Source organism: Phocoena phocoena, chromosome 11 (genome assembly GCF_963924675.1).
Source record: "Phocoena phocoena chromosome 11, mPhoPho1.1, whole genome shotgun sequence".
Lineage (NCBI taxonomy): Eukaryota > Metazoa > Chordata > Mammalia > Artiodactyla > Phocoenidae > Phocoena > Phocoena phocoena.
The window spans coordinates 61,478,419-61,491,333 of record NC_089229.1 but is presented as its reverse complement, the minus strand read 5'-3'; the positions used below and the strand labels follow the sequence as shown (position 1 = coordinate 61,491,333).

General features: G+C 51.4%; 1 protein-coding gene across 1 annotated transcript; it reads left to right on the top strand.

Annotated features, from left to right (window-relative positions):
• The first annotated feature begins 757 nt into the window (after positions 1-757).
• On the top strand, positions 758-3,086 carry ANKRD33 (ankyrin repeat domain 33). The gene is made up of 4 exons (XM_065887736.1): positions 758-878; positions 1,069-1,209; positions 2,345-2,740; positions 2,935-3,086. Exons 1-4 carry the CDS (start codon positions 758-760, stop codon positions 3,084-3,086), a joined length of 810 nt encoding a protein of 269 aa, XP_065743808.1.
• The last annotated feature ends 9,829 nt before the right edge of the window (positions 3,087-12,915 follow it).

The following is a 12,915-nucleotide window of genomic DNA, read 5'->3' as shown; positions in this document are numbered from 1 at the left end:
AAACCCCAGGTAAGGTCCCATGGGAAAGAGAAGACCGCCTCTCTTCCTTGACTCTCACTAGGACCCTCACTTGCAGTGAACGACTTCGGCCCTCTTAGGGCTCTTGCCCTTCGGCCTCCCTGCCAGGGGCTTGTCCTCTCTCCAAGGTGGATGGGACGGGAGACTCCAGCGGGAAAAAGCTCTCCCCAGGGCCAGCTGCTGGGACCCCTCCTGGAATCCAGGGAGACTGTTCCCTTCATTCTGTGTTATAGATGCCAACTGCGTGAGGAGGGGAGACTCGCCTTCTTGCCCCCAGGATGGAAGAGGAGGAACTGACACTGCAGAAGGGAGGGCTGGACGTCGCTGAGACCCTGTCCTGCCCCGACCACGAGACCTTTACCCCAAGCTGCGTGCTGGGCGCCCTGTACTGGGCCTGTTTCCACAATGACACTGCCCAGCTCCAAGCCATGCTGGATGATGGGGTCTCCCCAGAAGAGGCCACCCAGGTGGACAGCAATGGGAGGGTGAGCTACCCTGGGTGCTTCACAGGGCAGCAGGGGGCGCTCTGTGTCCTCACCACGCCGCACTCATCCTTAGAGAGTCTCAGGATCAACAGCCACAGCCTGGGTCCTCAGGAGGAAGGGAGTGGGTGAGAGTGGGTCTTCACAGGGGCTGGAACATCTCTGGGACAGTTGTGGGGTAGAAGGCACAGGGCCCCCCCAAGGAGCTCATGGAGGAAAGCACCGGGGCTGAGCTGTCCCTCCCCCAGACAGGCCTCATGGTCGCATGCTACCACGGCTTCCAAAGTGTTGTGGCCCTGCTCAGCCGCTGTCCTTTCCTGGATGTGAACCAGCAGGACAAAGAAGGAGACACAGCCCTCATGCTGGCTGCCCAAGCAGGTGAGAGGCTGCTAACCCCACCCTTTACCAAACCCCGTCACCCTCCACCCCCTCCAGACCCGGCCACAGTCCCACACTCTTTGCACCGACATTCTCCCACCCCAGATGCTGCCTTGTTGGGTGGAGGGTGGGTTTGGGGCTTTGTCATCCCTTTCTTGGGTAGCTAAGCTCTGCCCTTGGTGCCCTGCAGGCCATGTGCCTCTGGTGAGTCTCCTGATCAACTACTATGCTGGCCTTGACCTGGAGCGCCGGGACCAGCGGGGGCTAACTGCGCTGATGAAGGCCGCCATGCGGGACCGCTCCGAATGCGTGGCTGCCCTCCTCATGGCAGGTGCATGGGGCCTGAACCAGGATGTGTGGTCTCCAGTCCCTCCCCCACGCCTCCCCACCAGACACTAAATCAGCTGTCATAGTTGCAATGAGGAGAGAGGTGGAGATGGAAGATCAATCCAGGCTGACTTCCTGGAGGAGGAGAGTGTGCTGGGGCTTCTCACAAGCAACAAAGTCCAGCTATTGATAGCTCTATTTGCATTGCGAATGGCGGTCCCAGAAAAGAAAGCTTGGGAGGATAACCTAGACCAGGTGGAGAACCTAATACAAAGAAGGCTGGTAACTGGAACCAGATTCCTAAGTTCTCATCCCGGCTCTGCCACCAGCTGAATGACCGTGGGCAAACAGCTTCCCTCTCTGGGCCTCACCAGTGTAAGATGAGAGTGATGGCTTTCTCTGGGCTGATTTCCAGCTCTGACGAGCCAGGGTTCCAGGAATGCAGTGACGGGTAGTTGAGACGTGTGGCCGTGTAGAGTCGTTCTGGGGTGAAGTCCACACTGTCTGTGGAGTCTCGGGCCCTCATTACTCCCTGAGGTGGGGCTGCCCTCTGTTGTTCACTCTGGGGGACCCCAGCCTCCAGCTTTTCCCTTTCCCATCCTGTCACACTGGGTTTGGGGTGAGAAGGGAGGAAGCTCTACACCCCCTCCTTTGTCTCAGAGTGACTGCCACTCCCCTCGTGCCCAGGATTAGGGGTGTGTGGTGGTGCAGAGAAGAACCAGGAGTGGGAACCATGAGAATCCCTGCTCCACCTGCTCCAGAGGGCACAGCTCGCTCCCCACCCATCCTGGGCAAACGTCACACCACCCCTCTGGTCAGTGCCTTGGCTCAGGAGGTCTCTATTCTTCTCCAGCTTTGGAGATAGGCCCCCCCCCCCCACACACACACAGTAGGTCTCTGTGAAGTCTTTTCCCCTCGCTGGACTCCAATTTCTCTATCAGTCCTAAACCGGAAGTTGGGATCTGGGACTGGTACCGTCTCTGGGCTGTAGCCACAGAGGGGCCCCAGCTTCCAGCTGCAACAGGATGGGACTCTGTGGCTTTGCATGTAACCCCAGTCAGTCCTGCTGCTAAAGAATCTGCCCTTCTGCAAGTCACCAATCCCTGTCCTACCCCATGTCACCCCGTACCTGTCCCCAGGTGCCGACCTGACTGCAGTGGATCCTGTCAGGGGCAAGACAGCCCTGGAGTGGGCATTTCTGACCGACAGCTTCGACACGGTGCAAAGGATCCAGCAGCTGCTGCGGCGGCCCCAAGTGGAGCAGCTCAGCCATCATTACCAGCCTGAGTGGCCAGCCTTGCCCGGGCTTGTGGCACAGGCCCAGGCTCAGGCCGCCCCGTCTTTCCTAGAACGACTTCAGGCCACCTTGAGCCTCCCCTTCGTGCAGTCTCCTCAGGAGGGGGGTGTCCTGGACCACCTTGTGACCGTCACGACCAGCCTGGCGAGTCCTTTCCTCACCACTGCCTGCCACACCCTGTGCCCTGACCACCCACCTGCACTGGGCACCCGAAGCAAGTCTGTGCCAGAGCTGCTAGGCACTGCCCCGCCCCCTCCCCCAGTACCCCAACTCCCCCAGGAAGTCCCTGGCCCCCGGGTCTTCATCCCCTACCAGAGCCCTCAGGGTGTACTGAGCATGTACCATCAGTGGCTCCAGCCCAGAGATAGTACCAGCCCCAGGCCCCAAGCCCCTAAGATCCTCCTCTCCAAGGCACCCTCATCTGGCATTCAGTGGAAGCCAGAGCCCAGGTCTGCAGGGAATCGAAGGCTGTCCCTTCCTGTCTGGAGATACCAGGAGCTCAGGATGGAGAGGAGGAGGCAGGAGGAGGCCAGGCTGGCACAGAGCCAGGGGACGAAGGGATAGGCCGGGCTGGGACTAGGTAATCAGGCCCCTCCCTGAGGCTCCTTTGCCCTCTAGAGCCCCTTCTGACTTCCCATCCACCTCTGTCTAAGTGACTGTACTCTCAGCCTGTGTACAAGGTTATTCATACAGCATTGTTTGCAACAATAAAAGGGTGGAAACAACCTAGGTGTCCATCAAAAGGGGACTGGCTAAATTGAGTCCGAGTGTAAATACTGCACACCCGTGTGATGCATTCTATACAGTGGCAAAACAAGAGTAAGGAAGCTCTTTATGTTCTCATGTGAAGCCATCTTCGAGACGTATTACGTGAAAAAAACAAAAAACAAAACACGGGGTGGAACAGTGTGTATGGCATGCTACTATTTGTCAAAGTAAAATCCGCACCAAGGTAAACTTGACTAATACAGATATGTAGTGAGTACCAAGATTTATTTAACTACTTAATGAGCAAACCAGCCGGATGGATCAAAGGAAGAAATGAAAAACTATTACAGACATTCAGGGGAAAAAAGAATGCTTGAATAAGATCGCAAAGATAGATACAAAAAAATCAATTCCTACCTGGCAATAAAACCATAACTTTTTTTTCCTACCAGACAAAAATAATTTGCTATTTATCAATCTTCTACAAGTTAACCTCTTAACTTTATAGTCTGCGCACTGATCAATAGTAAATCGTATAGCAAACTTAGTTACTTCCCCTGAATGACCCATAGGTGGGGTTATTAGCCAGTGATCTAAAATATCTTTGAAAGGGCACTTAGTGATTTTTTTGGTGTGCCTTATTTACAAGTGTTGGGTATTTTTTCTTAACATACTTGTTGCATAGATATATCTGCTTGCTTATTTGTGATAATGAAAGCAACCACTTGTAAGGTGCTTACTAGATTCATTGATACATCGAACTCTCCCAGTAATCCTATGAGGATTTTATCTTTGAGGACACAGGGTACAGAGAGGGTTAGGAATTGCCCAGGGTCACACAGCTAGAAACTGACAGAGATCAAGATTGAGAGCCAGCCGTTCCAGTTGTAGGGGCCAGACTCTTAACACCAAACCATGCTGCCTCACAGCACCTTTCTGGAAAGAGACACGACAGTGTTTTAGGGAAGAACACTGAGCAGCTGATGAAGGGTGGGAGGGAGACTTCTCACTAAGTATCTTCTTGAAACTTTAGGCCTTTTTAAAACATAAACTTGATTTTTTCAAACAGTCGTGGATTTACAGAAAAGTTGTGAAGGTCATGCAGAGAGTTTGGATGTACCCCATACCCAGTGTCCTCTTTTACAGACATGAGTGTAGTACATTTGTCACAATTAATGAACGATTGTTAATACATTACTATTAATAAAATCCATTCTTAATTCAGGTTTCCTTAGTTTTTTCCTAATATCCTTTTTCTGTCTAGAATTCCTTTCAGGACACCACATTACATTTAGTCATCACGTTTCCATAGATTCCTCTCGAATGTGACAGTTTTCTCAGGTTTTCCTTGTTTCTGATGACCTAGACAGTTTTGAGGAGGGTTGGTCAGATATTTTGTAGACTATCCCTCAGGTGGGATTTGTCTGATGTTTTTCTGAAGAGATGAGGGTTATGGGTTTTGAGGAGGAAGATGTACCATTCCCCTCACATCATATTCAGGGTACCTCCTACGAACATGACTTGATCACCTGGCTGAGGTGGTGTTTGTCATGTTTCTCCACTGTTATGTTCCTCTTTTTACCCCCTTTCTGTATTGCACTCTTCAGAAGGAAGTCATTATATGAAGCCCACACTTAAGGAGTGGGGAGTTATACTTCGTCTCCTTGGGGGTGGAGTATCTACATAAATTATTTGGAATTCTGTACAGAACTTTTCAACTTTTTAGTCAAGTATTACCAAATTTTGAAAGACTTGAAAATAAATCTGCTCTTGTGTCCATCAAAAGATGAATGCATAAAGAAAATGTGTTTTATATATATATATATATACACATATACACACACACAATGGAATACTACTCAGCCATAAAAATAAAATTTTGCCATTTGCGACAACGTGGACGGACTTGGAGGGCATTATGCTAAGTGAGATAAATCAGACAGAGAAAGACAAACACTGCATGATATCACTTACTTGTGGAATCTTAAAACGTAAAACAAACTAGTGAATATAACAAAAAAGAAACAGACTCATAGAGAAAAAACTAGTGGCTACCTGTGGGGAGAGGGAAGGGGGAGGAGCAAGATAGGGTTAGGGGATTAAGAGGTACATACTACCATGTATAAAATAAATAAGGGCTTCCCTGGTGGCGCAGTGGTTGAGAGTCCACCTGCTGATGCAGGGGACACGGGTTCGTGCCCCGATCTGGGAAGATCCCACATGCCGCGGAGCGGCTGGGCCTGTGAGCCATGGCCGCTGGGCCTGCGCGTCCGGAGCCTGTGCTCCGCAATGGGAGAGGCCACAACAGTGAAAGGCCCGTGTACCGCAAAACAAAAACAAAAACAAAACAAAATAAATAAGCTACAAGGATATATTGTACAACATAGGGAATATAGCCAGTACTTTATAATAACTGTAAATGGAATATAACCTTTAAAATTGTGGACTACTATGTCCTACAACTGAAATTTATATAATATTGTAATCAACTATACCTCAGTTAAAAATAAATAAGTAAAACACATCTGTTCTTTGAATAGAGGAAAACACACACACACACACACACACACACACACACACACACTGAGGTGACAATGATATTAGGGTTAGATAGTGTGTGATTTCCCCCAGAGGGTTCTGAAGGCAACTGTGGTGAACCAGAATGGGTTCAAGGTTAACTTTGCCATTTCCTACCTGTGTGATCCTGAATAAGACACTTAAGTTTCCCTTGCGTCCTTTCTCGTCTGTTAAGTGGGGGCAAACAGGGTTATTGGAAAGATCCACTCACTAATATGGGTAAAAAGGCTCTGTAAACCGCACGGTGCTGCCAAGAGTTGAGCTGCTACGGAAGGGCCCTGGGGAACCCAGTTTGACCGAGTTGCTTCCGAACCTCTGGGATGGAGCTAGAGTTCCTTCCTCCCCACCCACTGCTGAAATCAGAGCACATGAAGCCAGCCCTGGCCCTGGGCATTGCAGCCAGGTAAAGAAGCTACATCTACAGGCTTGGAACAGCATGGAAGTTACATGCTTCAGCCTGAGAGTTGGCCTGTGACCTTGGGCAAGTTACTGGACCTTTCTGAGCCTCAAGGCTCTTATATGTAGAGTGGAGGTTATAATGACTTGTCACCAAAGGGCTGTTGTGAGAATTAGTTGAGCTAATGCAGCACTCCGCACTGTGCCTGGCCTTAATGTCATCATTATCCTATGTAATCCTCACGACCTTCCTCGTTTACAGCTGAGGAAACTGAGGCTATGAAGGTTAAGGTACTTGCCCAGGGTCACCAGCTGGTAAGTGGCTAAGTGGTACTTGGAGTTCAAGTCTGTCGGACTCTGAAGCCCGTGTCCCTTCCGTTGCAGCACGCCCGGACTCCGCCCACAGCCTAGGCTCCCTGGTTCTCGGAGCCTCTCCCTCCCACTTCCAACCAGTTTGAGTTTTACAAGGGTGCAGGGGTGACCATGGCACCCTCAGGGCCAGAGAACTATCCCTCTGCAGCTCTCCCTCCAGGCTCGCTGGCTTGGCGTAGATCTGGGCTGGCAGGTGGTAACGCGTTGTCCATGGGTCAGACAACAGTTTCCAGCAGAGGGAGCCTCTCCACCTTGGAGAAGACCGACCCCTCCATCCCTGACCATCTCCAGGGCCACTAGAGTCCTAGGCGGAGCCATCTCTCTCTCCCTCTAACAGCTCCTGACAGCCTTTCGGGCCACCAGCAGGGAAAGAAGTCTAGTGGGCTGCCCTAAGTCCACGTCTCCACTAGCACCCCCAGCCTGGCTCCTGCAGCTTCCAAACTGAGTCCCTGTCAGCAGAGGCCACGGAACCCAGGACAAGGTACCTGGTGGTGAAGAGCACAGGTCACATCAAAGCCGCTCTGCTACGGCCCACAGACGTGGGTTTGAATCCTGACCCTGCCCCTTATCTCTGTGACCAGGTCCCCTCCCAGCCTCGGTCTCCTCCTCTGTAACATCTAATGGTGATAATATTTAATCGCTACTTCCCAGAGCTGTTGTGTGGCCTAAACAGCGGGAGGCCTGCGAGGCACGGAGCACTGCCTGGCTCACGGTCAGCGCCTGGTAAACAGCAGCTTTTGTTCCTGTGCTGGGCGGCAACGGGTAAGGAAACGACCAAGGGGGCAGTTCCGCGGAGGAGGCCAGCGGACGTGTCCTTGGAACCCCATGGCCTCCCCTGTGATTCTACGATATTATTCTGGTGGCCCCTGAAGTGAAAACACACACTTATCCCGGACAGCCTTCTCAGGCCGGCTCCCACTCAGCTCTGCAGCCCAGCGCCCCCAAGCCCGGCCCACTCCCCATTACCATAGCGCTGATGGTACCTGGCAGACAGGGGCTCCTACAGAGGAGACTGCAAGGTTGGCTGTCCTGACGCACGCTGGGATGTCAGCCAGGCTGTGGGGACTCCTGGGGAACTCTCCCCTCACTCCTGCGAGGGCAGAAACCGTGTCTGTCTCCCTAACCCCTATAGGTCTGTGCCCGACCCATACAGGCTCAATAAATGTGTATAGAAAAGAGCTGAGTTCAGGCTCCACCAAGGTCTGGGATGCTTAAAGAGGCCATTATCATCTCCCTCTTCTTTTTAGGGGCTGCCCTGGTTCCAGGAGTGGCAGTGACCCTGGCTATTCCAGGGCACAGCCTAGGAAGCACCTATTGGGTCAAAAGAAGGCAAGGGAGTACATATATGTGGGGAGGACAGAAGGACAAGCGGGGGCTCATTTGTTTGTGTCCCCTTTTTCCCAAACTGGGGCATCTTGACAGGATTCCCTCCTCTCTGGCAGTCGTACTTTCCAAATGGTTGAAAACATCTATGTACCTTCCATCACACCAGCCACCAGGCCAGCCGTGCCTCTCCTCCTCAGAGGGACCACGGCTTCTCATGGTTAAGGAAGATAACTGCGTTTGAAGGGAGGACTTGAGGGCAAGGCTTGGGGTTGGATGGACTCTGCAACATCCCTCAGAGTCACACAGGCAACGTCACACGCGGACACAGGGTCAGCCAGGGGCCCTAGGGGCCTGCAGGCTCACGGGCAGAGAAGTACACACAGGCCCACTGGTCCACAAACTTCTAGTCCCATACAGAGAGGCCAGGCATACAAGCACACATAAACACACCCCATCACACAGGTGCACAAACGCACAGGTTCACTGACAAAAGAAAAAATAAAGACAGGGTCCCCCGACTCCCTGAGGTTCCTGGCCCCTCCCCTGCCCTTCCTATCCCCTGTGCCCCCAACACGTTGCAGTCCCCTGTCCAACGGCTCCATACATAGCCTGTACGACGGTGGTCGAGGCTGCAGAGTCTGTCTAAACATTGGGAGCAGCAGTTAGGGGGTTGAGGGAGAGCTAAGTCTGACCCTCGAGTCCTCCCCACAGACCTAGGTATCATCCGTAACTATGAAATCCATGGTCCCTCTCAGGGAAAGGAGAGAGGTGGTGGGGACTTCCCTGGTGGTCCAGTGGTAAAGAATCCACCTTCCAATGCAGGGGACGTGGGTTCAATCCCTGGCCGGGGAACTAAGATCCTACATGCTGCAGGGCAACTAAGCCCATGCGCCACAACTATTGACCTCACGCGCCTCAACTACACAGCCCTCATGCCCTGGAGCCTGCGCGCCACAACTAGAGAGAGAAAACCCACACGCCACAGCTAGAGAGTAGCCTGCGATCTGCATAGAAGAGCCCACGCGCCGCAGCAAAAAAGATCCCTCATGCCTCAGTGAGGATCCCGCATGCCTGAACAAGGATCCTGCATGTTACAAAGAACTGCCACAGCGAAAGAAAGAAAGAAAGGAAGGAAGGAAGGAAGGAAGGAAGGAAGGAAGGAAGGAAGGAAGGAAGAAAGAAAGAAAGAAAGAAAGAAAGAAAGAAGGAAGGAAGAAAGAGAGGTGGGCAGCTAAAGCCTAAATCCTTCTTTGTGGTTGTTTCCTCCAGACCAAGCTTGGCTACCCCCCATCCCCTACATCCTACATCTGTGATTTGCCCTTGGGGACAAGGGGCAGAGGCCTGCAGATGAGGGAGTCTTGGAGACAAGAGCTCGCTGAGAGCCCTCAGTACCAGGTCCCCTGGCGCTGGGAAGGGCAGAGCCTAGGCACGGATGCTGGAGGGGTAGGAAAGGGGCAGGATTTGTGGCATTTCCCCTCCAGCTGGAAACAAAGGCACATTCCTGTGTCCAACTCCAGCAATCTGGTCCCACCCACCCGAGTGGCTGGAGCTGAAGGAAATCCCGCTGGCCTCTGGCCTCACCCGGCCACTCAGCCTCTCTTTCAAACAATGTCTGTCCCAGCCGGGGCCATTACCAGCTCTCAAATCCTGGGGACCGCCCCCCCTTGTCCAAATAACAAGCCCTCTCCGTTGGGGATGGTTCCTTTAACTCCTCAGACTCTCTCCTCAAGCAGCAAGGGTCCCTGCAGTACCACCCAAGAGCCTGCCAGGCCCTGCTTGGGCTTAGAGTGGGCAAAAGTCTTGATGCCCCTGGGAACTCCTGTGACATCCAAAATGCTCAGCCAGACCCTCAGCACATCTTCAAGTCCTGAGATTCAGTGGAACATCCCCCCAAAACAAGATCATTCACCTCAGCTAGTGGACACATCTTCCTTTATTGCAGCAAAATTGCAACTCTAGGGAAGGGTGGAGGTACCACGCTTCTGACTTGGTGAAGAGTCAAGAGATACTGTGTGATACCAACAGAACAGGAACTGAAGGTATATTATTAAATTTACAAAAGAATAACATATGATCAATAATTAGAAGGGAGAGAACCTAAATGACCTAAATTCCGAAGCTTTTAAATCTAGAGATAGGGCTTCCCTGGTGGCACAGTGGTTGAGAGTCCGCCTGCCAATGCGGGGGACACGGGTTCGTGCCCTGGTCCAGGAAGATCCTACGTGCTGTGGAGCGGCTGGGCCCGTGAGCCATGGCCACTGAGCCTGTGCGTCCGGAGCCTGTGCTCCGCAACTGGAGAGGCCGCAACAGTGAGAGGCCCGCGTACCACAAAAAAAAAAAACGAAATGTCACAGAAATGTCAGAAGACGATGATTAATCCCAGCCTCTTTGTTCTTCCCCTTAAAAAAACCCCTAACTCAGAGACCATGTGGGAGTGGATCTGAGGCTTGTCTCCTTCTCCTTTACTTGCTGCCCTGCAGTAAATCCTTACTTTGCTGCAAACTCCTGCTGGCAGAGTTGGACTTTCTGCATGATGGGCCCACAAGCCCTTTGCTCAGTGACAACTATAGTTGATAACACTTTATTGTATAATTGAAATTAGCTGAGAGAGTAGCACTTAAATTTTACTCACCAAAAAACTCATCAAAAAAAAAAAGATAGATATGTGAGGTGATGGATGTGTTAATTAACTAGATGGGAAGAATCCTTTCACAATGGATACGTATATCAAATCATCACGATGTACATTTTAAATATCTTTTGGTAAAATCTCGCATCTGTTTAAAAATTGAAGTATAGTTGAGTTACAATGTTTATACTTTAAATACCTTACAATTGTGTTTGTCAGTTATACCTCAATAAAGCTGAAAACAATCTAGAGATAGAAGTGTAAACATATTATTTAGAGTTATAGAAGTAAATGTCAGAGAAATAAATAGCTTTGGGAAGGGGATGGCCCCAGCAAGAGGGTCTGGGGATGGACACAGTCACTTCTCATTATAATCTCTTCTGCAGAATTTTTAAAGTGTATTTACTCTGCGTATTTAGGATTTCCTGAGTTATTTTCAGAATGGCTGTCTCATGCCTCCAAGTCCTCTGCAGTGGCTCTGCATTCATCTATACAACAACCCCTCAGAGCTATTCATAGAAGAGGAGGTATTTAGGGCTCCTCTCCAAACAGGTAAGGAAACTGAGGCCCCTGTCACACAGGCGAGACTCCGCCCTCCTGGAGACTCTCAGTTCGTGCCCTTCTCCTGCCTCACAGCACAGTCTCCTTCTCTCAAAGCCAGACAGCTGTGAGAGTTTCACAGCTAGAGGAGAATGTTCACAGGTATTTTGCTTTTATTTGGAGAATGTGGTAGAGATGGAATTCGCAGCCCCTTTTTACAGGTGTGGAAGGTGAGCCTGGGGGCTCTCCTCCAGCGCTGGGGCCGGTTTGGAGGAGGAGAGTCAGGGCCTCGAGGAGGCCCGTGGGGAGGGGCAATCCACAGGTTGCTGGACTGCCGAGGAGGAGATGGGACTGGGGCAGCTTCTCAACAGAGCCCAGGCCCCCGAGGCATTGTGCGGGCACCGTCTCATCTCAGTCTCCTGCCCTGAAGTGCCATCCCTTTCTTAAGAGCTTCCCCCCTGAGATGAGTCATCCTCAGGGCTCCGGCTGGGCAAGGAGTGGACAAACCCATCTAGGGGACATCCTGGAAGAGCTGGAGAGGAAGAGGAAGGTGACTCAGTGGCTCAAAATGTGGCCTCTGTCTGCCAGCCTCTTCCTGAGGTGCTGGACAGAGCTCTGGCTGCCCTACCCTCCCCAAACATTAGCAGTGGCCAAAATGTCTTTTCACCTGAGCTGTGGTGTCAGGGCCCAGGCCCAGGTGGTTTCCTGAATCTTACAGCCAAAGGAGATAACACAAGGCTGGGAAGAACCTTTGAGAGGATCCGGTCTAAGCCAGGCCGGAACCAAGGCCCCACGCCCCCTGGTTTACTGCTCTTCTCAGGACTCCATGGTAATGGAGTAATGGTGTAAGGGTGCCTCTGGCCTGAGCGGACGAGACCTAGGGAGGGCACGTCCTCTCCCTGCAGCCCTCAGAGCTGAGACTCTCTCCTCTGTGTTGAACAGATGGATAAATGGAATTCATAGGAATCTGCCCCACTTCTTCCCTAAAGGAGACCCACAGTTCTTCCTCCTTATGTATCCTGTTCTACTGTTTTCATTTGAAAAACTCCCTAGGTTGCCTGATCTAAATCTCCCACTCTGCAACTTAAATGGAGCAAAGCCCACCTCACCCTCTGCTAACCGTCCCGCCCTCCTTGCTTTGCTTTTTTAAAAAAAAAATATTTATTTATTTTCTTTATTTATTTGGGTATTTTTGTTTGTTTTTTATTTTTGGCTGCGATGGGTCTTGCTGCGGCGTGCCAGCTTCTCTCTAGTTGTGGCCTGAGGGTTTTCTCTCTCTAGTTGTGGCACACAGGTTCCAGGGCGCGTGGGATCTGTAGTGTGTGGCATGCGGACTCTTGCGGAGGCGTGAGCTCAGTAGTTGTGGTGCAGGGGCTTAGTTGCCCCGTGGCATGTGGGATCTTAGTTCCCAGACCAGGGATCGAACCCACATCCCCTGCCTTGGAAGGCCGATTCTTTACCACTGGACCACCAGGGAAGTCCCACTCCTTGCTCTTCCTTCCTACTCATCCCAGTGCAGAACTGGCTACATAATTTGTGGGGCCCAGTGCAAAATGCTGGGCCCTTTTTTCAAACATGATTAAGAATTCCAAGATGGTGACAGCAGAGCATTAAACCAAGCGTGGTGTCTGTACAGGTTGGACACCCACGAAGTCGGCCCTGCCCTAGTATCAAGAGCAATGCTTGAACTCAATATTCATAGCTTGTCCTGAAAGGTCAAGTTGTCCAATCCCCTGCCTTCATGTCACCTGTCTTCCATAGGTGAGAATCTCCTTGAAGTTTCACCCCACATACCTTTCCTAGGATCTCCAGGCCTCTGCTTCACACACTGCTGGGAAATTCTTCTAAATCTAACTAAGTCTTGG

Coding starts and splice junctions, on each gene's coding strand:
- ANKRD33 (XM_065887736.1), top strand. CDS start 758: ATGGTCGCATGCTACCACGGCTTCCAAAGTGTTGTGGCCCTGCTCAGC. Junction 879..1,068: donor CATGCTGGCTGCCCAAGCAG/GTGAGAGGCTGC, acceptor GGTGCCCTGCAG/GCCATGTGCCTCTGGTGAGT. Junction 2,741..2,934: donor GTCTGTGCCAGAGCTGCTAG/GCACTGCCCCGC, acceptor TCTGGCATTCAG/TGGAAGCCAGAGCCCAGGTC.